Here is a 21756-nt window from a genome sequence, read left to right as displayed (position 1 = left end):
GTGCAAAAAAGGTGATATATGAAGCATAGCCAAAATGTATTTCCTCTGCAAATAAAATATGCCAGTACAGATACACTGTTGTTTTTGTAAGATAATTTGAGGTTTATTTTATTCAAATGAACAAATATTGTTAAGAACCTACCCAAATCTAGCCGGGCGCAGTGGCTCATGCCTGTAATCCCAGCACTTTGGGAGGCTGAGGCGGGCGGATCACCTGAGGTCGGGAATTCGAGACCAGCCTGACCAACGTGGGGAAACCCCTTCTCTACTAAAAATACAAAAATTAGCCGTGCGTGGTGGCCAGTGTCTGTAGTCCCAGCTACACGGGAGGCTGAGGCAGGAGAATTGCTTGAACCTGGGAGGCAGAGGTTGCAGCGAGCCAAGATCACGCCACTGCACTCCAGCCTGGGCGACAGAGTGAGACTCCATAACAACAACAACAACAACAACAACAACAAAGAATCTACCCAAACCTGAGCCCCATGCTATGATGAATAAATGCAAAAGAAGCTGCAACTATGCTCCCATCCCATGAGATGATGCTGGAATGCTGGGATGATGAGACTGACACATATAAATCAACTAGTCACTAAGAGGAAAAGCACAATTAAGTGCTAAACTGCATGGTGCAGCTCATAAAAGAGTTGCAGGAATTCAGGTGAGGAAGATTAAGGAGCCATAGGCTACTTAGGAAAGATGCACTCAGGAGAAGGGAGAAAGAATTTACCAGTTACTTTATGTATGACTTTGGTAAAGTTAGTTAGCCTCTCAGTGTTACTGTTTCCTCTTTTATGAAATTTGACACTTTAATGCATGTAAAATGCCTAGCACATTTTAAAGCAAGACAGGTTTTTGGTAAGTCTTAGAGAATGTGTAACATCTACCCAGAAAGAGAATTCTCAGATAGCAGGATAACCTGTGTCATGTAAAAGAAACAGGTATCCTTTTTAAGCCTTTTTAGATACAAAAAGGTGAACAAAAAATCCACAAGTAATAGTCCTACTATAATAAGTACAATATTCTGTGTTGAATAGCAACCACAGCTTTGCCTGTATGGCAAAATAACTCCCTGAGCACGTGAGCCTTGGTGCATGTTGACATTCCTAGAGAGTTCCTCCTTCCAAGCAAAGATTCTTTCTTTAAAAAAAATAGGACATAAAGTATGCATATTTGCTTTTCCCCTCTAAAATCCTTGCCCGTTACTGACCCTTCTCCTGAGCACTTGTCCGAAAGCAATCATAACCTGAGCTTTCTATCACCTACAAGGAATAGTTATAATCACAATCACTTCTCTAATGTAATTTTCTTCTAATACACAGAGAACATGAGATACATTACTTCTAATTTTAAATCACGTTCTCTATATATTCAAATATTCCTTATCACAGCTTTATACATGTTCGACAAGAAGAGAAGGAAGAGTTCCTTTAAAGAGTCTCAACGTTATTTGGGGGAAATTACATTCAGCAGAGTCCTGATTATACTTACATGATCCTAATTAGAGTTTTCCTAGCATTACTGGTAAGAGTGTTAATTACATTAATTACATAATGGCTTCTTTGACAAATAAAGCCATATATTCTAAGATTGGTCCAAGCCTGACACTCCTTTCTGCTTAAAAAAAAATAGGAGACATATTGGAATAATAGAAGTTTCCACTTTAGGCCGAATGAAATTATACCAGTTCAAGATAGAAGATGATTTCATGGCAATTAGAAACAGTCTTTGTGGAAAGTTCCAATATTCCTTTTTATTTACACCAAAAGTAATTCCAGCCATGCATCACAGGCTCCATCACTTGTAGAGAGAAATGCATTATATATTTCTGTAGACAGAAACGAAGTAAAGCCTGAAATGATTACCTTGACTTTTTCAGAAAGGAGAGAATTGGAAATACAGTGCTGGTAGTCCGAGGCTTTGATATGTAAACTCACCTAAATATGCTGGTCTTTTCAGAGTTCGTTTGTCATACAGTGTGACCACACAAACTTAAATTATTTGTAAAATAAAATTGTTTTCTCTGTGTTTTTCCTATCCTTTTAGAGCCTTTGAAACATATGTAGAAATTCATTCTCCTGAGTAGGAATCTGTTACTATATAGAATAGAGCAGCCCTCTGGTTTGCCAGTGGCAGATAGGAAGGAGAGCAGAGTGACAACCCATATGCCCCTTACTTCTCTTCCGCAAGGAGCAAGTTGCAAGCAAGAGAAACTGTTTTCTGCTCATTTGCTCCTTTATTTAACATTTAATAATCTATGGGATACTGTGTAAGGTAGTGTGCTAGGCACTCGATAAACAGAGGGAAACGAAACCATGATCATGTCCTCTTGCAGTTTACAGTCTCCTCAGATATCGTTTGTGGTATGTTTAGGCTTTAATTTTGTCTTTCTGTGCATTTGCCTAAGTATATTTTTGGTCTTGATATTGAAAGACAGATTCAAGCTGTAATACATCACAGCTGTTGGGCAGGAACTCACGGGAAGCAATGAGCAAGGTAGAAGGGGCTGCTATTAGAAACAACTTGAGGCACCCATAGATGCAACCAAACCTTAATCCAAGGTGTATTCATTTCATATTGCTTCTGTAACAAATTACCACAAATTTAATAGCTTAAAATGCACAAATTTATTTTCTTATAGTGCTGGAGTTTAGAGGTAATAACCTCAAAACTGTAGGATTCCTTTGGAGGCTCTAGGATTGAATCTATTTCCTTACCTTTCAAGCTTCTAGAGGCTGCCTTTATTCCTACGATCCTGGCTCCTTCCTCCATCTTCAAAGCCAGAAACATAGCGATTTCCCTTTCCTCCCTCCCACACCTATTCTCCACCATTCCTTCCCTCTCTCTGTGCTTTCGTCCTCTTCTCTGACTGACCCTCCTGCCTCCTTCTTATAAGAAATGTTGTAATTCCATAGGGCCCACCTGTATAATCCAGAATCATCTTCTCATCTCCAAATCTTTAACTTAATCATATCTGCGAAGTCCCTTTGGCCGCATAACTAAGACAGGTACATCTTTGAGGGCCATCAGCCTACTACCACACAAAGCAAATTAAGTAGAAAATAACGTTTGCCTCTTTTACACCTTGAGTCCACCAGCTGCATGTTGCCCTTTGCAAGTTTGTTTTCTACTTCAAGGCCATCTTAGTTGTCCATTTTAACTAGCCTTTCCTCACAAAATGGTGGTATGTGGCTCCCCCCACTGATATTTCTCTGAGGCCTTGTAGCTCTCTAAGACAGCACCAGTTTAACTCACAAGTCAACAAACTGGAACACTTCAACCAGAGACATTGACATCCCCCTCTAATGAACTCAGCTGATTGCTAAAGACAGATGCTTCGTTAGAGCCAAACATTCCTATCTTACATAACTAAATATGATAATAAATTAAGTTCTTGGGGCTGGAAATAGTTATAATTTCCTCTTTCTTGCAGTGAAAAGGCATGGAACATTTAGCAAACTGATCCTGGCTTAATTTCTACCGATACTATGCAGCACAAACTCTTATTTGATGCAGATTATAAATCGAAAATTAGCAATGAATACTATGCATCGCTTTGGTGGTAAGAGGCTGCTGAGTAGCTTTTTTTCCCCAGTAACCGTAGAGGCAAGACTTGATATTTTTATGTCACTTTTACTAAGAAGGGGGGAAACATTTTGCTATTAATCTTAAAGAGAAGTCTTTTGCTGCTAGTTACGTGGAGTAACAGGGAATAGATTTACCTTCCTGCCTCAAAAAAGTGAAGACCAGAAAAACATTTGTTTTCAGACACTGGAGAGCAGGCACTGTTACGGCTGTGATTTTACAACTGCTCCTACATGCTGGGAGCAGTCGCTAGATGCATCTCAAGGTGGGTCGTCAGCGCTTCCAGACTCAGCACAAACGACATTTATTTACGTAGGTAAAATTACTGTTGCTATGGGTAAATTCACAGAAATAAAGCCCAGAGAATCCGGTTGGCTGGCAGGGAGCGGCGGATCCAATCCCGGGCTCAGCAAGTTCTCGCGATACCGTGAGATCTGCAGTCCTGACGACACCGCCGCTGAAATGTTAGTGAGACTGTAGGGTGGGCGGTGCGAGCGGCGGTTAGCTCCCAGCTCGGCCTCTCTGAGGAAAACGGGCGTTCGCCTGCGGTTGGTCCGACTGTTAGCAACATGAGCGGCCTGGATGGGGTCAAGAGGACCCCTCCCCTCCAAACCCACAGCATCATTATTTCTGACCAAGTCCCGAGCGACCAGGACGCACACCAGTACCTGAGGCTCCGCGACCAAAGCGAGGCGACACAGGTGATGGCGGAGCCGGGTGAGGGAGGCTCGGAGACCGTCGCGCTCCCACCTCCACCGCCTTCAGAGGAGGGGGGCGTACCCCAGGATCCCGCGGGCCGTGGCGGTACTCCCCAGATCCGAGTTGTTGGGGGTCGCGGTCATGTGGCGATCAAAGCCGGGCAGGAAGAGGGCCAGCCTCCCGCCGAGGGCCTGGCAGCCGCTTCTGTGGTGATGGCAGCCGACCGCAGCCTGAAAAAGGGCGTTCAGGGTGGAGAGAAGGCCCTAGAAATCTGTGGCGCCGAGAGATCCGCGTCTGAGCTGAGGGCGGGGGCGGAGGCCGAGGCGGAGGAGGTGAAGACAGGAAAGTGCGCCACCGTCTCAGCAGCCGTGGCTGAGAGGGAGAGCGCTGAGGTGGTGGTGAAGGAAGGCCTGGCGGAGAAGGAGGTAATGGAGGAGCAGATGGAGGTAGAGGAGCAGCCGCCAGAAGGTGAAGAAATAGAAGTGGCGGAGGAGGATAGATTGGAGGAGGAGGCGAGGGAGGAAGAAGGGCCCTGGCCTTTGCATGAGGCTCTCCGCATGGACCCTCTGGAGGCCATCCAGCTGGAACTGGACACTGTGAATGCTCAGGCCGACAGGGCCTTCCAACAGCTGGAGCACAAGTTTGGGCGGATGCGTCGACACTACCTGGAGCGGAGGAACTACATCATTCAGAATATCCCGGGCTTCTGGATGACTGCTTTTCGAAACCACCCCCAGTTGTCCGCCATGATTAGGGGCCAAGATGCAGAGATGTTAAGGTACATAACCAATTTAGAGGTGAAGGAACTCAGACACCCTAGAACCGGCTGCAAGTTCAAGTTCTTCTTTAGAAGAAACCCCTACTTCAGAAACAAGCTGATTGTCAAGGAATATGAGGTAAGATCCTCCGGCCGAGTGGTGTCTCTTTCTACTCCAATTATATGGCGCAGGGGGCATGAACCCCAGTCCTTCATTCGCAGAAACCAAGACCTCATCTGCAGCTTCTTCACTTGGTTTTCAGACCACAGCCTTCCAGAGTCCGACAAAATTGCTGAGATTATTAAAGAGGATCTGTGGCCAAATCCACTGCAATACTACCTGTTGCGTGAAGGAGTCCGTAGAGCCCGACGTCGCCCGCTAAGGGAGCCTGTAGAGATCCCCAGGCCCTTTGGGTTCCAGTCTGGTTAACATTTGCCCTTGGGAATACTCCTGCACAGGGTCTCCTACCACCTTCTGCTGGACCTGTGCTTGGGCATCAGCAATGGGTATGCCTTCTATTGTGCTTTGTTTTTGCTGACTTTTCTGCACCCTGTTTCCTTTGGATATTCAGTTCTCTCAACCTCAAGATTGAGACGGTGGTGGGTATGCTTCTCCACTTCCATATGACCTTCATGCTGTTCTGGAATATCACATGCTACGAGGCCATCCTTCACACTACTTGTAAGCCAAGCAAATGACACTGTAGATTGTACTGCCTTTATCTGCACTGCTTGGACCCTGTTTATTCCCAGGGCCTCTGAACTGGTTGCTGTCACTTGGATTTCTAGCTTTGGGAGCCTGTTCCATCTACTCAGCTCTGCATTGAGCAGTATGGGCACATGCCCTGTGGACAGTTACTGGACGTTAATGAACTCAGAGGAGAAAAGCAGTGAGCCACTTGTTCTGTGTGATTTATGCTACTTCATTGCTCTTCCTTCACCTCTAGTCATTTTCTATTGCTACCTGCCCTACATTGGCTCCTGCCAAGGTCCCTCTCTCTCCCTGTTTTCCTTTTTTTTTTTTGAGACGGAGGACGGAGTCTTGCTCTGTCGCCCAGGTTGGAGTGCAGTGGCGCGATCTCGGCTCACTGCAACCTCCACCTCCCGGGTTCAAGCGATTCTCCTGCCTCAGACTCCCGAGTAGCTGGGACTACAGGCGCGCGTCGCCACGCCCGGCTAATTTTTATATTTTTAGTAGAGACGGGGTTTCACCATGCTGGCCAGGCTGGTCTCGAACCCCGACCTCGTGATCCGCCCTCCTTAGCTTCCCAGTCCTCTTAAAAAAGTGATAGCTCAGAAACATTTGTAAAAGCAAGGTTTTTATTTCATTTTGGCTCTGTCATTTTCAGAGGCAAAGAAGTTGGCCTGTAAAATAGAGTGGTAGAGCTCTTACGCCCCTCCCCTTCTTCCCAACTTCCTACTTCCTAGCCCTTTTATCAACTCCTAGAATAGTTAAAGAGAGACACATCTAGATGGGATGAAAGGTGCCCTAAGCAGGAGAAACTGAACAAAAGGCTAGAGGCATGGGCCAGGTAAAAATTGGGCCTAGAGTGAAGACTGTGCTGACGTTAAGAGCTTTCGAGGAAGGAGTACTTACTCCCCAATGATGATGAATGGAGAAATACTTTTCAGGATTGCTAAAGGAGAATTGAAGGGGTTAAAGTGTTAAATATGTTGCCTAGACAAGGGTTCTTTAAAGAAAGACAGCGCAACTTTGAATGCTTTCTTACTTGTTTTGTGACCTAATTTATGTGGAAGATTGTTATTTCATTAGGATTTAGTAAAATCTTTTTTTTTTTTCTGGTTCTAAACTTATTGTGAAAATTGAGCTGTACAGATATTCTTTTGATTTCAATTGGGAACATTTGGAAGAACAACAGTCTTACTTGCCTGTACAATATAGAGACATATGAATAGTCATACAGTTTTCAACTTGTTCTTGTTTCTGTTAAACTATATTCCTAGAAACATAGTTTGAACAACTTGGTCTTTGTTAGGCTTGTCAAATTGCCTTCATGGAAAAATAATCTACAAAAGTGTGGTTTAATTGATTGTCTTACATGATAATTTTCCCTGGTAACAACTTAGTAAGTGATGTATCTTTTTTCCTAAATTGCTTAAATATTGTGAAATTGCTCTGACAAATTGGAAGTGTACCATTGGCATATTTGTCTTCCTTTTTATGCATGATGGAAAAATAAAAGCATGTTGTTCTGCTAGATTTCTTGTTTTTCACCTTACCCATAAATGTAATGCTTGAATGAAGTTGTTCATATTAATTAAAAATTATGGAATCATTAAAGTCCTTTAATCCATTAAAGTTCTTAATGGATTAAAATCATTAAAGTTCTTAATGGATTAAAATAATTAAAGTCCTTAAACTCATGTTAACTAAAAATTACAGAATCATTAAAGTCCTTAAATGGACACAATAGACATTATCCCAAAGAGAATAAAGCAGGGCACGGTATGTTTGGTACCTTCCAAGGTAGTTTGCCTTAAAACGTTAGCAGTTGCAACTGCTTACTCAATCACTTTTTTCCATGTAGTTTGTGCAGCACAACCTCCCCTTCAGTTGCTCAAATCCTCCATTTCTGTCTCCATAAATTATATTCTCAGGTTATTCAGGCTCTTCTTTTTATTAACTTGTATGCAGGGAGTACCTATCATATGTGATGTACTCCTCTATTTTCATACTTTCTCATCTGTAAAAACTTCCTTCTTTTCTTTAAACTTCCTCACTGTTCTCTTCTGTCAAATCCTTCAAGGCCTGCCCTTGGTAATTCCTCTGCCAAAGTCTTTCTGTTCCCCATAGAGGAGATAAATGTTTCTTTATGCACTTAGTGTACTTTGGAGGGACCTCTGTTCTAGAAAATTAACATAATTATTCATTACAGTGAATTCCACAAATAGAGAAAAAGAGTAAGAAGATAAAGTCCATTCCCTTCTTTGGGGAACTGGGGAAATAAACTACTCTGAATCTTGGTTTCCTTATCCATAATGTAGGGATGATAAAACTTGCAGTATAAGCTAATGTTTTAGGATGCATTTGGAGACTGCATTATAAGGTTACAGAGAAGATAACAACAGAAACATTTGAGAGCTTACTTTGCGCCTGACACTGTGCTAAGAGATTTCAAGTATTAATATAGTTATAATATAGAGCTTAGACAGCAAGCATCATGTCTAGCATATAATATGCAATCAATTAAAATTTCCATTTGTCTTCCTCTCAATTTTAATTTCTCATTTAATTTACATTCAGACAAATAGTCATCTAGCTTCATGGTTCTCAAACCTGGCTGATCATTATATATAGCTTTGAGCTTTCAAAAAATACTGATGCCAAGACTCTACCCCGAACCAATTAAATTACAGCCTAAGGTGCAGCTGAGTTTGAGAATCATGGCTTACCTTTTCTTGAACTCCTTAAGTTAGGGAATACATACTCCCTTCCCAGTTTTGTCAAATTGATTCAAATTTGCCACCTTATAAACATCCAGCTATTGCAAAGAGCCTGGTATATCGTAGAGTTTCAGTATATCTATTTCATAGTTTCCCCCCTGTGGTCTTGCAGAATGGAATTAACCTGAATTCAACAAAAGAGCTCTTTAAAATTCATAACAGCAGGTGTCGTCTGTCTTTGAAATTCCCTTGCCAAAAAAGGAAATGATTTCTTAGTGATATGCTTTACTTCTGTTGATCACTATTTGCTCTTTTAAAGTGTCCAAAGATGTTTTAATAGATACTTGGTATTTGTTGTTTTCTTTAATAAAGTATAATTTACATGTAGCACAGGAATGGTCATAGCAGTTTTATTTATAACAGCCCCAAACTAGAAACAGCCCAAATGTTCACCAACAAGTGAGTGAATGAAAAAATTATGGTATATTCATACAATGGAACACCACTCAACAATAAAGAGGGACAACCTATTGATCATCAACATGGATGAATCTCAGAGACATGTTAAGTGAAAGATGTCAAAGGAGTATATATTATATGATTCCATGTATATGAAATTCACTAGCATAGAAAACTTTTTTATGGTGATAGAAATCCCAGGAATGGTAGCCTCAAGGTTGAGGGGAGTAACGGTAAAGTTTGAGGACATTTGCAGGGGTAATAGTGCTCCATATCTTGAGTTGGGTGATAACACAGGTGTATCCACTTTTCAAAACTTGTCCAAGTATATATTTAAGATTTATGCATTTTAGTGTAAGTAAATTATACCTCAATAAATAGATTTTAAAATATTATTGATAATTTAAAAAACAGAACTTCATTTGCCCATCTCCAGTCTTTTGGCTTCTCTTCCTTGGTGGTAAAAATTGCTGACTCTACTTACAAGATCTTATTTATGAGTTCTTACTGTTGCATGATTTTATTTATAATTCTAATAATGAAATTCCTTTTTAAAAACTTATTTCTCTTTCAATGCCAGGCCAAAATTGACCTTTCTCAAGATTCTCTTAGTTTACAAACTGAGGTCTGTCATCCTCTGGTCATTGAAGTGAAGTCTGCTTAGGACATATTGTCCTGTAAATAGGATTGACATTCCCTGGGGCCCTCTCAAGAATCTCTCTGAGCTTCCTTTTCCATTTCTGACCATTTAGATGCTTACAAGATGCTTTTCTCTGACTTCTTCAGCTCCAACTGCTCCTTTCCATTACCCTAAAGCTGTGGATCATAAAGAGTGTTCTCCAGACCAGCAGTATCTGCACCACCTGGATCTTGTTAGAAATGCAGATTTTCGAACTCCACCCATGAGCTACTGAAACAGAACTCTGAAGGTGAGGCCTAGAAACCGGTTTTAACCAATGTGCCAAGTGATTCTAATGCCTGCTATCAATCATTTGGGAACCATTGTCCTAAACTCAGCTGCTGCTTCTGCTTCATCTCCAGTTGATTCAGTTTCCTTAATTGTTACCATTATAAAAACAAAATAAAGCAAAACAAGACATTTACCTATATTATTAATCACAAATAAGTTCCCTACCCTGTGGGGTCACAATTTGGGCTTTGGATATCTAATTCTGCATCAAGTACATATCTCTGTCTTCATAATCTCAACAAATTATTAGATATATCAGTAACTTCCATATATGCTCTCATTTTGTAGTTGCAGTGTCACTATCTCCATTTAATGGATAGGGAAATAGGGGCTCAGGAAAGAGAAGTGTATTATCCAAGACGAAAGTAACATGGGCTGCATTCAATTAGGGTTTCTCATTTCCAGCTAAGACACTTTGCACCATATTGAAGCAGCTTGTAACTAAATTTGCCATAAAAATATATCTAAAATCCTAATTAAGTTTGAATAGCTTAGTCTTAGTTGAAAGTTATTCCTAATTCATTCACAAGTAGCTTTTAAAAGGGATATGTTTATGTTAAACAATAGAAGGTCTCCAAATCCTATCAGATAACTGTATCCTGTCTTTAAAAATGTAATTTTTTATATCTACTGCCTGAATTAAATTGCTTAGTTGTACTTTCCAGAGAAATAGAATGGACCAAAGCAGTTCAAATATTTTAATATTCTTCTGGAGTTTGGCTGCTGAGATGTAAAGAACTATTGATATCACTAATAAATAAATAATGTATATTTATTGAGGTTTAGTCAATAGAGCGATTACTTATAAGAGGCATGTAGTACTTAATTATCATCCTCTTCACCAAACTCCAACTTAACCTTGGACAATACAATTAAGAGTTGTGTTCAGATGGCTTTAAAAACAGGTGCATGGTACAACATGCTCTTGTTGTTAACCATTTTGCTTAATGGCCAAACTTCTCTTGGGTCAGTTTTGATAACTCCTCTGCAATTTCATCAACAATGAGGGAAATGTAATTTCAAGGTGAGCATTGAGCACTGAGTATATTAGGCAAGAGTAGGGCTTGCTTATTTTTGGCCTTGCAGCTCCCAGAAATAGAATGTTTACAAGGTGTAATCATCTTATATTTCAGTACCTTGTTTTTCCAGAATTGTTTTCTTTTCCCAGAAATTTTTTACTCTCTATTTATTTGTATTTAGCTCTTCTTTACTAAAGTATAACTCTATCAGAGCAGAAGATTGTGTCTTCTTCATCTTTATATCTTACATTCTTAGCATGGTAGATGTTTAATTGGAATGTGATTTCAGAGAGTGGCTGTGTTCCAGTCTTGATCCAATATTGATGAACTGAATGTGTTAGTCTATTATAAGCAAAGATTTTCAGGTCAAACTTGGTTTGAAATACAGACTGTATGTTCCTCACAGAAAATGTGACTTTGAGCAACCAAGTCTGCTTAAAGTCAGCTATTAAAAGTATGTATTTCATGCATCTAGTTTTTTCTTAATATATTTTATAAAGTCTTTAAAGTGGTATGTGGAAGAATGTGGTAAAGCACTTTAGTTAGAGCAAAAAGGGTTGTTTTCCCTATCAGCCCAAAATACCATATGTCTAGAATCATTAGGAATTAACTGTAACATAGTGGACAAGCATTATTACTATGTGCTAGTGTTTCATGACTTCCTCAGATTATTCAAATGGTATCCAATCTACTTGGTCCAATTCAACTCTTCTTTTCTTCCACAAACCTTTCACTTATTTTACATGGATGACTTTTGTTTCTCAACTTTTATACAATTACAGTTTCATAATAGAATTTGACATTGATTTTATACTGCCTACAATATTGTTTATTTAATGTAATTCTTAGCATAAAAATAATAAAAATGAGCAAGTCAGCTTCTATTTATTGAAAGCATATTGTGAAAAACACTTCACAGATATCTCATTTCACCTTCATGATAATTCTGTAAGTTGTTTTATTATATTCATTTTGTATATGAGTAAATTGTGGCTTAGAGAGCTGAAGTGACTTGCCTAAATTAAACAGCTAGTAAGTAACAGAACTGGGACTTGACGTCAGATCTGTTTGATTTCAAAGGGTGCATCTTTAACCAGCATACAAAGGTGTGGGGTCATTCAGGTCAGAGCCTTTGTCTCTGGTTTCTCTTAAGACTGGTGAAAGCAGGAGCATATGAGGTTTTTTTTTTTTAAAGTATTATCACAGGCAGTGATCATAACTAGATAATTAGCCTGAGAAAATATTACTTTTGTAACAGTGATAGCCTAAATAAAATAGAAATGTGATTCCATTGTAATAATAGACAGAGTACCAAACATATGTGAGAAACTATGCCACAGTTATTTTACTGAAATATGATCTATTTTTGCCAAGCTGATCTATATCAGCTTAAACTTGAACTTTGAGGGCAGACAAAACAGAATCGTACTATCATCCTAAAGACTACTTCCTCCCTCTAGTGACCAGGAATGGGAATATCACAGCTACAGGCATTTAGAAAACTTGATTCTCAATGTATATGCATACCTCCCTCTAGGGGATATTTGGGAAATTTTCAGTAGTAATTTTGGTTATTACGATGAACAGGGCTGCAGCTGGTATTCATTAAGGGCATTAGGGATGCTAGACATCGTGAATGTGAGGGATAGTGCCCTAAATAATTTTCCAGCTCAAAACATTCATGTAGATGAAAAATTCATTATTTTTTAAGTCTAGAACATAGCAGTTCAGTCATGTTTCACTTAACAATGAGACATTCTGAGAAATGTGTCGTTAGGCAATTTCATCATTGTGCAAACATCATACAATATACTTACACAAACCTAAATGCTATAGCCTACTACACTTGCAGGCTCTATGGTATAGTCTATTGCTCCTAGGCTACAAGCCTGTGCAGCATATTACTGTACTGAATTCTATAAGCAATAGGAACACAATGGCAAGTATTTGTGTAACTAAACATATCTAACTAACATATGTTGTGTAACTAACATATCTACATAGAAAAACTACTGTAAAAAGATGGCATAAAATATTTTAAAATGGTATACCTGTATAGGACACTTACCATTAATGGAGCCTGCAGGACTGGAAGTTGATCTGGGTGAGTCAGTGAGTGAGTGGTAAGCGCATGTGAAGGTCTAGGACATTACTGTACACTACTTGATACGGTTTGGCTCTGTGTCCCCACCCAAATCTCATCTCAAATTGTAATCCTTACATGTCAGAGGGGCCTGGTGGGAGGTGACTGAATCATGGGGGCAGACTTCCTCCTTACTGTTCTTTTTATAGTGAGCTCTCATGAGATCTGGGGGTTTAAAAGTATGTGGCTTGCTCTCTCTCTCTCTCTCTCTCAAGCTTTGTCATGGTTAGATGTGCCTTGCTTCCCCTTCACCTTCTGTCATGATTGTAAGTTTCCTGAGGGCTCCTCAGGCATACGGAACTGTCAGTCAATTAAACCTCTTTTCTTTATAAATTACTCAGTCTCAGGTAGTTCTTTATAGCAGTGAGAAAATGGACTAATATGCTATTGTACATTTTATAAACATTGTACACTTTGGGACACTAAGTTTATAAAAAAATTTTTCTTTCTCCAATAATAAATTAACCTTAGCTTACTGTAACTTTTTTACTTTATGTTTTAACTTTTTAAAACTTTTTGAGTCTTTTATAATGACACTTAGCTTAGAACACAAATATTGTACAGCTGTACAAAAATATTTATATCTTTATAAGCTTTTTTCTAATATTTTTTCTTTTTTTTTAAACTTTTTAAACTTTTTTGTTAAAAATGAAGACACAAACACACACATTAGCCTAGGCATAGCCATGCTCCCAATTATCAATATCACTGTCTTCTACCTCAACATCTTGTCCCAATAGAAGGTCTTCAGAGGCAGTAACACATACTGAGTTGTCATCTTCTGTGATAAAAATGCCTTCTTCTGGAATACCACCTGAAGGATCTGCCTGAGGCTATTTTACAGTTAAGTTTTCTTTTTAATAAGTAGAAAGGGTATACTCTACAATCACATATAGTATAGTAAATACATAAGCCAGTAACATAGTCATTTATGTTTTATCAAGTATTATGTACTGTACCTAATTGTATGTGCTATACTTTTATATGATTAGCAGTGTAGTAGGTTTGTTTATACCAGCATTACCACCAATACATGAGTAATGAGTTATACTATGACCTTATGAGGGCTACAGCATTACTCAGGCTGTGATGACACTAAGCCATAGGAAATTTTCAGCTCCATCATAAGTTTACTGTTGGATATGTGATCCATCATTTGCTGAAACATCATTATGTGGCACATGAGTATTTCACATATGAAAACAAAAAATTTGCACTTTTTAGATATGTGCTGTATTTTTACAAGGATTTATTTCATCTGCTCTAAAAGTATTGATTGTAAAATAAGCCATTAGTTAACACTAAGAAAGAAAGTAAGAAAAAGAAAGAAAATAACTTTCAATTAAACTCTGACACAAAGCTTTCTAATTCTTAGGATTTTTATTGTATACATATTGAAAGACCTTTTGATTTTAAAAATGTAGTTTTATCATATATCACTCATAGGTATATATACAAAGTAAACTATGAGTGAAATAAACTAGTTTCACTATTCTAATTATTTTCCCATTTATAATAGTAATCTTAATTACTATTCAAAATTCTTGAATAATTTTGATGATGACAACATATCTTAGTAGAATGTTCTACTACTAATAACAGTATGCTTCTGAGATTTTTTCCCCTAAGCCTCCAGTACTCATTCTGCAAGTTTTGGTGCTGGCACTTTCTTGACTTTACCAGAAGATACCAACAGAATATTTTCAGGGAACAAATAAGGCTTATTTTCCTTCCTCAAATGGCTCTTAAAGAGTTTACTGATTGAAACGTCAAGAGGTTGCAGTTGTCCAATAATGTCGGCAAGACTAACAGCCAAATTCACACCTCCTGGATGACTAGTATACCATGACTGCTGTTCTGCTGGTAGCAGTTGTAAGATGCCATTGATTATATCATGGATAGTCATTTCAGAGATGTTAAAGTGTGGAAAAAGAAACTGGGTTAAAAGGGAAGAAAGCTGGGAACCTGCATGGGGCTACTGCACACCAGGACTCATTCCTGGCTTCCACTGGCTCCAAGGGAATGGGTGAGTTGAACTGGCAAGGAGCAACCTACTCTCACGCGGCCTCTGGAACCCTGGCAGAAGGGAACCCCTTGACCACCATGGACACTCAAGGTGGCAGAGAGAGCTATTTAGAGAAGGGGTAGGGGCAGCAAGCCAGCTGATGCAGAACCCAGAGGGTTTGATGTGGGAGCATCTGTAGCAGAGCACAACTAGGGATGGCTGTCCCCTCTAGGCTTGACTTGCTCACATAGGAGATGTTAACCCTTGGGGAACTGTCAGATCTGAACTCTGCAGAGTGGTCTTGCCCATCAGACTGGGCAGGTCTGACTTGAGCACCCCTTGATTTGCTGGCCTCTCCTGGGGCCCCAGCCTGGCCACTCCTGCTTGCAGGGTGGTCTCGGGTTCCCTGGGGGCCCACACCATACCTTCTGTGCTGGTGGACCATGCTTAACCAGCAGGGAGCTCCAGTGGGGTGGCCACTACAGCCATGTGCCAGCCTGCATGCTCTCTCCTCATAATGCAGCTTCCCCTGGGCTCACACCAACTCCCCACATCACTTTGCTAGCACGTCTGTATGGGCAGATTCTGCTTTCATTGCCCCACCAGCATGTGGGAGTGCTGTCTACTCCACTCCCCCTGCTGACTGCCATTGTAGACAGAGCCTTGGTGGGCACAGAGCCAGCCAGCCCAGTCCCTGCCAGCACCCCACCCTTGCACTAACACTACACAGAGAACAGCAGATCCTTCCCTGCCCTGAGCAATCACTCCTGCTTGCAGGGCACAGAAAAGGCACCCAGACCTGTGCCCATCAGTGACCCACCCCTGAGTCAACACCACCTCCAGCATGACTGTGCACACAGTCACCATCTGGGGCCACTCCTTCCACTCCCCACCCCTGCAGCTGCATTTCCTCTGCCACTGTGGTGAATGCCTGCTAGCATGGCGCCTGCTAGCATGGCACCTGCTAGCACTCTGCTGCAGCTGTTACTACCACTGCTGCTGGCACATGTGAACGAAGACAGATCCCCCTGTTGCTGCAATATGAAACACTTTGGCTGATACCACCCATCAAAGTGTAGTGAACAGTGGTCCGGGAGCACCTCAGTTCCCCCAACACAGTGAATTCCTAACCTTGAGGAGCCAGAAAACAAAGTCAGGGCCTAATATAAGTTCCCCCAGAATTACAGCTTGAAGTGTAGGACTTGGGAGCTGAGTGCTGGCCCCATAAAAATCTTCCAGAAACACAGCCAGTTGGCTGAGTCCACCTTACACCACAAATGCTCAAGTTCATCAAATATAATAGGATAAAAGAAAAACCATCCAAAGGTCAGCAACCTCAAAGATTGAAGGAACACAAGACCACAAAGATGAGAAAAAAATCAGCACAAGAACCCTGACAACTCAAAAAGCCAAAGTGCCTTATTTCCTCTAAAGGATGGGCTCACATCTCCAGTAAGGGTTCTGGACTGGGCTGAGATGGCTTAAATGACATTCAGAATATGGATAGGAATGAAGACCATTCAGCTACCAGAGTACATTGAAACCCAATCCAAGGAAGCTGAAAATAATGATAAAACAATGCAAGAGCTGACAGACAAAATAGCCAGTATAGAAAAGACTGTAGCCGACCTGATAGAGCTGAAAAACACACTACAAGAATTTCATAATGCAATCATGGGTATTAATAGTAGAATAGACCAAGCAGAGGAAACACTCTCAGAGATTGAAGACTGGCTAGTCAGACAAGAATAGAGAAAAAAGAATGAAAAGGAATGAGCAAAACCTCTGAGAAATATGGGATTATGTAAAGAGACCAAATCTACAACTCATTGGTGTCCCTTAAAGAGATGAGGAGAATGGAACCAACTGGGAAAACATATTTCAGGATATTATCCATGAGAACTTCCACAACCTAGTGAGAGAGGCCAACATTCAAATACAGGAAATAAAGGGAACCCCAGTAAGATACTTCACAAGATCATCCCCAAGACACATAATCATCATATTCTCCAAGGCTGAAATGAAAGAAAAATGTCAAAGGTGGCTAGAGAGAAAGGGCAGATTGCCTACAAAGGGAAGCCCCTCAGACTTACGGTGGACTTCTTAGTGGAAATCCTACAAGCCAGAAGACATTGAGGGCCAATGTTCAACATTCTTAAAAGAATTTCCCACCCAGAATTTCATATCCAGCCAAACTAAGCATCATAAGCAAAGGATAAATAAGATCCTTTTCAGACAAGCAAATGCCAAATTTGTTACCACCTGATCTGCTTTACAAGAGCCCCTGAAGGAAGCACTAAATGTGGAAAGGAAAGATCATTACTGACCACTACAAAAACACACTGAAGTACACAGATTAGGGACATTATAAAGCAACCACATAAACAAGTCTGCAAAATGACCAGCCAGCTTCATGATGACAGGATCAAATCCACACATGTCATTACTAACCTTGAATGTAAATGGCCTAAATGCCCCAATTAAAAGACACAGAATGGCAAGCTGGATAAAGAATCAAGACTTATTGGTATGCTATCTTCAAGAGACCCATCTCACATGCAATGACATATATAGGCTCAAAATAAAGGGATGGAGAAAATTCACCAAGCAAATGGAAAACAGAAAAAAGCAGGGGTTGCAATCCTAGCTTCTGACAAAATAGGCTTTAAACCAACAAAGATTAAAAAAAAAAAAAAAGACACAGAAGGGCATTACATAATGGCAAAACAGTATTCAGTTCAATAAGAAGACCTAACTATGCACCCAACACAGGAGCACCCAGATTCATAAAGCAAGTTCTTAGATCCCTTCAAAGAGACATAGACTCCTACACATTAATAGCGGGAGACTTTAACACACCACTGACAATATTAGATTGTTGAGGCAGAAAATTAACAAAGATATTTAGGACCTGAACTCAGCACTGAATCAAATGAACCTGATAGACATCTACAGAACTCTCCACCCCAAAATAGCAGAATATACATTCTTCGCATTCCCACATGGCATATACTCTAAAATTGATCACATAATTGGAAGTAAAACACTCATCAGCAAATGCCAAAGAACTGAAATTATAACAAAAAATCTCTTGAACCACAGCAAAATCAAATTAGAAATCAAGACAAAGAAATTCACTCAAAACCATACAATTACATGGAAATTGAATAACCTGCTCCTGAATGACTTTTGAGTAAATAATGAAATTAAGGCAAAAATCAAGACGTTCTTTGAAACTAATCAGAATAAAGAGACAACATACCAGAATCTCTGGGACACAGCTAAGGCAGTGTTAAGAAGGAAATTTATAGCACTAAATTCCCACATCAAAAAGTTAGAAAGATCTTAAGTTAAAAACCTAATATCACAACTAGAAAAAATAGAGAACCAGGAGCAAACAAATCCTAAAGCATGCAAAAGACATGAAATAACCAAATCAGGGCTGAACTGAAGGAGATTTAGACACAAAAAAAATTTCAAAGATCAATGAATCCAGGAGCTGGTTTTCTGAAAACATTAATAAAACAGACCATTAGCTAGACTAATAAAGATAAAAAGAGAGAAGATTCAAATAAACACAATCAGAAGTGACAAGGAGGATATTACCACTGATCCTACAGAAATACAAACAACCATCAGAGAATATTATGAACACCTCTATGCTCATAAAGTAGAAAATCTGGAAGAAATGGATAAATTCCTGGATACATACAACCTCCTAAGACTTAACTAGGAAGAAACTGAATCCAGGAACAGACCAATATTGAGTTCTGAAATGTAATCAGTAATAAAAAGCCTACCAACCAAAACAACAACAACAACAACAGAAACCCCAGGACCAGACAGATTTACAGCTGAATTCTACCAGATGTACAAAGAAGAACTAGTATCATTCCTACTGAAATTATTCCAAAAAAAATGAAAAGGAGGGAATCCTCCCTAACTTATTCTATGAGGCCAACATCATCCTGATGCCAAAACCTGGCAGAGATACAACAGAAAGAGAAAATTTCAGGCCAATATCTTTGCTGAACATCAATGCAAAAGTCCTCCACAAACTACTAGCAAACCAAATCCAGCCGCACATCAAAAAGCTTATCCACCATGATCAAGCAGGCTTTATCCTTGGGATGTAAGGTTGGTTCAACAAACACAAATTAATGATGTGATTCATCACATAAACAGAACTAAGGACAAAAACCATATGATTATATCAATAGATGCAGAAAAGGCCTTCAATAAAATTCAACACTCCTTCATGTTAAAAACTCTCAAAGTAGGTATTGAAAGAACATACCTCAAAATAACAAGAGCCATCTATGACAAACCCACAGCCAACATCATAATGAATAGGCAAAAGCTGGACACATTCTTCTGGAAAAGCAGCACAACACAAGGATGCCTGCTCTTTCCACTCCTATTCAACACAGTATTGGAAGTCCTGGCCAGGGCAATCAGGCAAGAGAAAGAAAGAAAGTGCATCCAAAGAGAGGAAGTCAAACTATCCCGCTTTGCAGACTACATGATCCTGTATCTAGAAAACCCCATAGTCTCAGCCCTTAAGCTGATAACATCAGCAAAGTCTCAGGATACAAAATCAATGTGCAAATATCACTAGCATTCCTACACACCAAAAACAGTCAAGCTGAGGGCCAAATCAGGAAGGCAATCCCATTCACAATAGCCACGCAAAAAAATAAAGTACCTCGGGAGGCTGAGGCAGGAAAGTGGCGTGAACCTGGGAGGCAGAGCTTGCGGTGAACTGATATCGCACCACTGCACTCCAGCCTAGGTGACAGAGTGAGACTCTGTCCCAACAAATAAATAAATAAATAAATAAAGTACCTAGGAATACATCTAACCACAGAGATTAAAGTTCTCTACAAGGATAACGACAAAACACTGCTCAAAGAAATCGGAGATGCATAAAGGAAAAACATTACACACTCATGAACAGGAAGAATCAATATTGTTATAATGGTCCTACTGCCCAAAGCAATTTATAGATTCAGTGCTATTCCTATTAAACTACCATTGACATTCTTCACAGAACTAGAAAAACTATTTTAAAACTCAAATGGAAGCCAAAAAGAGCCCAAATACCCAAGGCAATCCTAAACAAAAAGAACAAATCTTGAGGCATCACACTACCCAACTTCAAACAATAATACAGGGCTACAATAACCAAAACAGTATGGTACTGATACAAATACAGACACGTAGACCAATGGAACAGAATACAGAACCCAGAAATAAGACTGCACACCTACAGGTATCTGATCTTCAACAAACCTGACAAAAACAAACAATGAGGAAAGGATTCCCTATTCAATAGATGGTACTGGGATAATTGGCTAATCATATGCAAAAGAGTGAAACTGGACCCCTTCCTTATACCATACACAAAAATTAAATCAAGATGAATTAAAGACTTAAATGTAAAACCCAAAACTATAAAAACCCTGGAAGACAACCTAGGAAATACCATTCTGGACATAGGAATGGACAAAGATTTCATGACAGAGACACCAAAAACAATTGCAACAAAAGCAAAAATTGACAAATGGTATCTAATTAAACTAAAGAGCTTCTGCACAGCAAAGAAAACCATCAGCAGAGTGAAAGGACAATCTACAGAATGGGAGAAAATTTTTTCAAACTATGCATGTGACAAAAGTCTAATATCCAGCATCTATAAGGAACTTAAATTCACAAGAAAAAACAAAGAACTCTATTAAAAAGTGGGCAAAGGACATGGACAGATATTTTTCTAAGAAAGACATACATGCAGCCAATATTCATGTGAAAAAAAAGCTCAACATCACTGATTATTAGAGAAATGCAAACAAAACCACAATGAGATACTATCTCATACCAGTCAGAATGGCTATTATTAAAAAGTAAAAAACAGATGCTGGCGAGGTTGTGGAGAAAAAGGAATGCTTATACACTGTTGGTGGGAGTAGAAATTAGTGCATCCATTGTGGAAGATAGTGTGGTGATTCTTCAGAGACCTCAAAACAGACAGATTGTTTGGCCAAGCAATCCCATTAATAGGTATTTACCCAAAGGAATATAAGTCATTCTATCATAAAGACACATGCATGTCTATATTCACTGCAGTGTTATTCACATAGCAAAGCCATGGAATCAACCTAAATGCCCATCAATGATAGGCTAGATAAAGAAAATGTGGTACATATACACCACAGAATACTATGCAGCCATAAAAAAGAATGAGATCATGTCCTTTGCAGGAACATGGATGGAGCTGTAGGCCATTATCTTTAGCAAACTAAAGCAGGAACAGGAAACCAAATACCACGTATTCTCTTATAGGTGGGAGCTAAATGATGAGAACACATGGACGAACAACACACACTGGGTTTTATCTAAGGATGGAGGGTTGGGAGAGGGAGAAGATAATGAAAAATAACTCATAGGTACTAAGTTTAATATCTGGGTGATGAAATAATCTATACAACAAACCCCAGTGACACGTTTACCTATATATCCTGCACATATACCCCTGAACTTAAATAAAATGTGGGGAAAAAAGGTGTGTCTTATAATCAAAGAGATATAAATGTGAATTGAAGAAATTTTGTCCTTTTCCTCCAGAACTTTATCATAAAGCTGCTCAAAATTTCAGAAAATCTATCTCAGAAGAGCATTGCTGCTTATGTCTCTAGTACCATACACCTATATCGAGTTGCA

At 39.6% G+C, this 21756-nt stretch overlaps 1 protein-coding gene across 1 annotated transcript; it reads left to right on the top strand.

The window, feature by feature from the left end:
- The first annotated feature begins 889 nt into the window (after nucleotides 1-889).
- Nucleotides 890-7257, top strand: TSPYL1 (TSPY like 1). Its single transcript, XM_527482.9, has one exon. The coding sequence runs from the start codon at nucleotides 4152-4154 to the stop codon at nucleotides 5466-5468; it is 1317 nt and encodes a 438-aa protein (XP_527482.4). The 5' UTR covers nucleotides 890-4151; the 3' UTR covers nucleotides 5469-7257.
- The last annotated feature ends 14499 nt before the right edge of the window (nucleotides 7258-21756 follow it).

Source organism: Pan troglodytes, chromosome 5, assembly GCF_028858775.2.
Source record: "Pan troglodytes isolate AG18354 chromosome 5, NHGRI_mPanTro3-v2.0_pri, whole genome shotgun sequence".
NCBI lineage: Eukaryota > Metazoa > Chordata > Mammalia > Primates > Hominidae > Pan > Pan troglodytes.
This window is presented reverse-complemented; position numbering and strand designations above follow the sequence as displayed.

Coding starts and splice junctions, on each gene's coding strand:
- TSPYL1 (XM_527482.9), top strand. CDS start 4,152: ATGAGCGGCCTGGATGGGGTCAAGAGGACCCCTCCCCTCCAAACCCAC.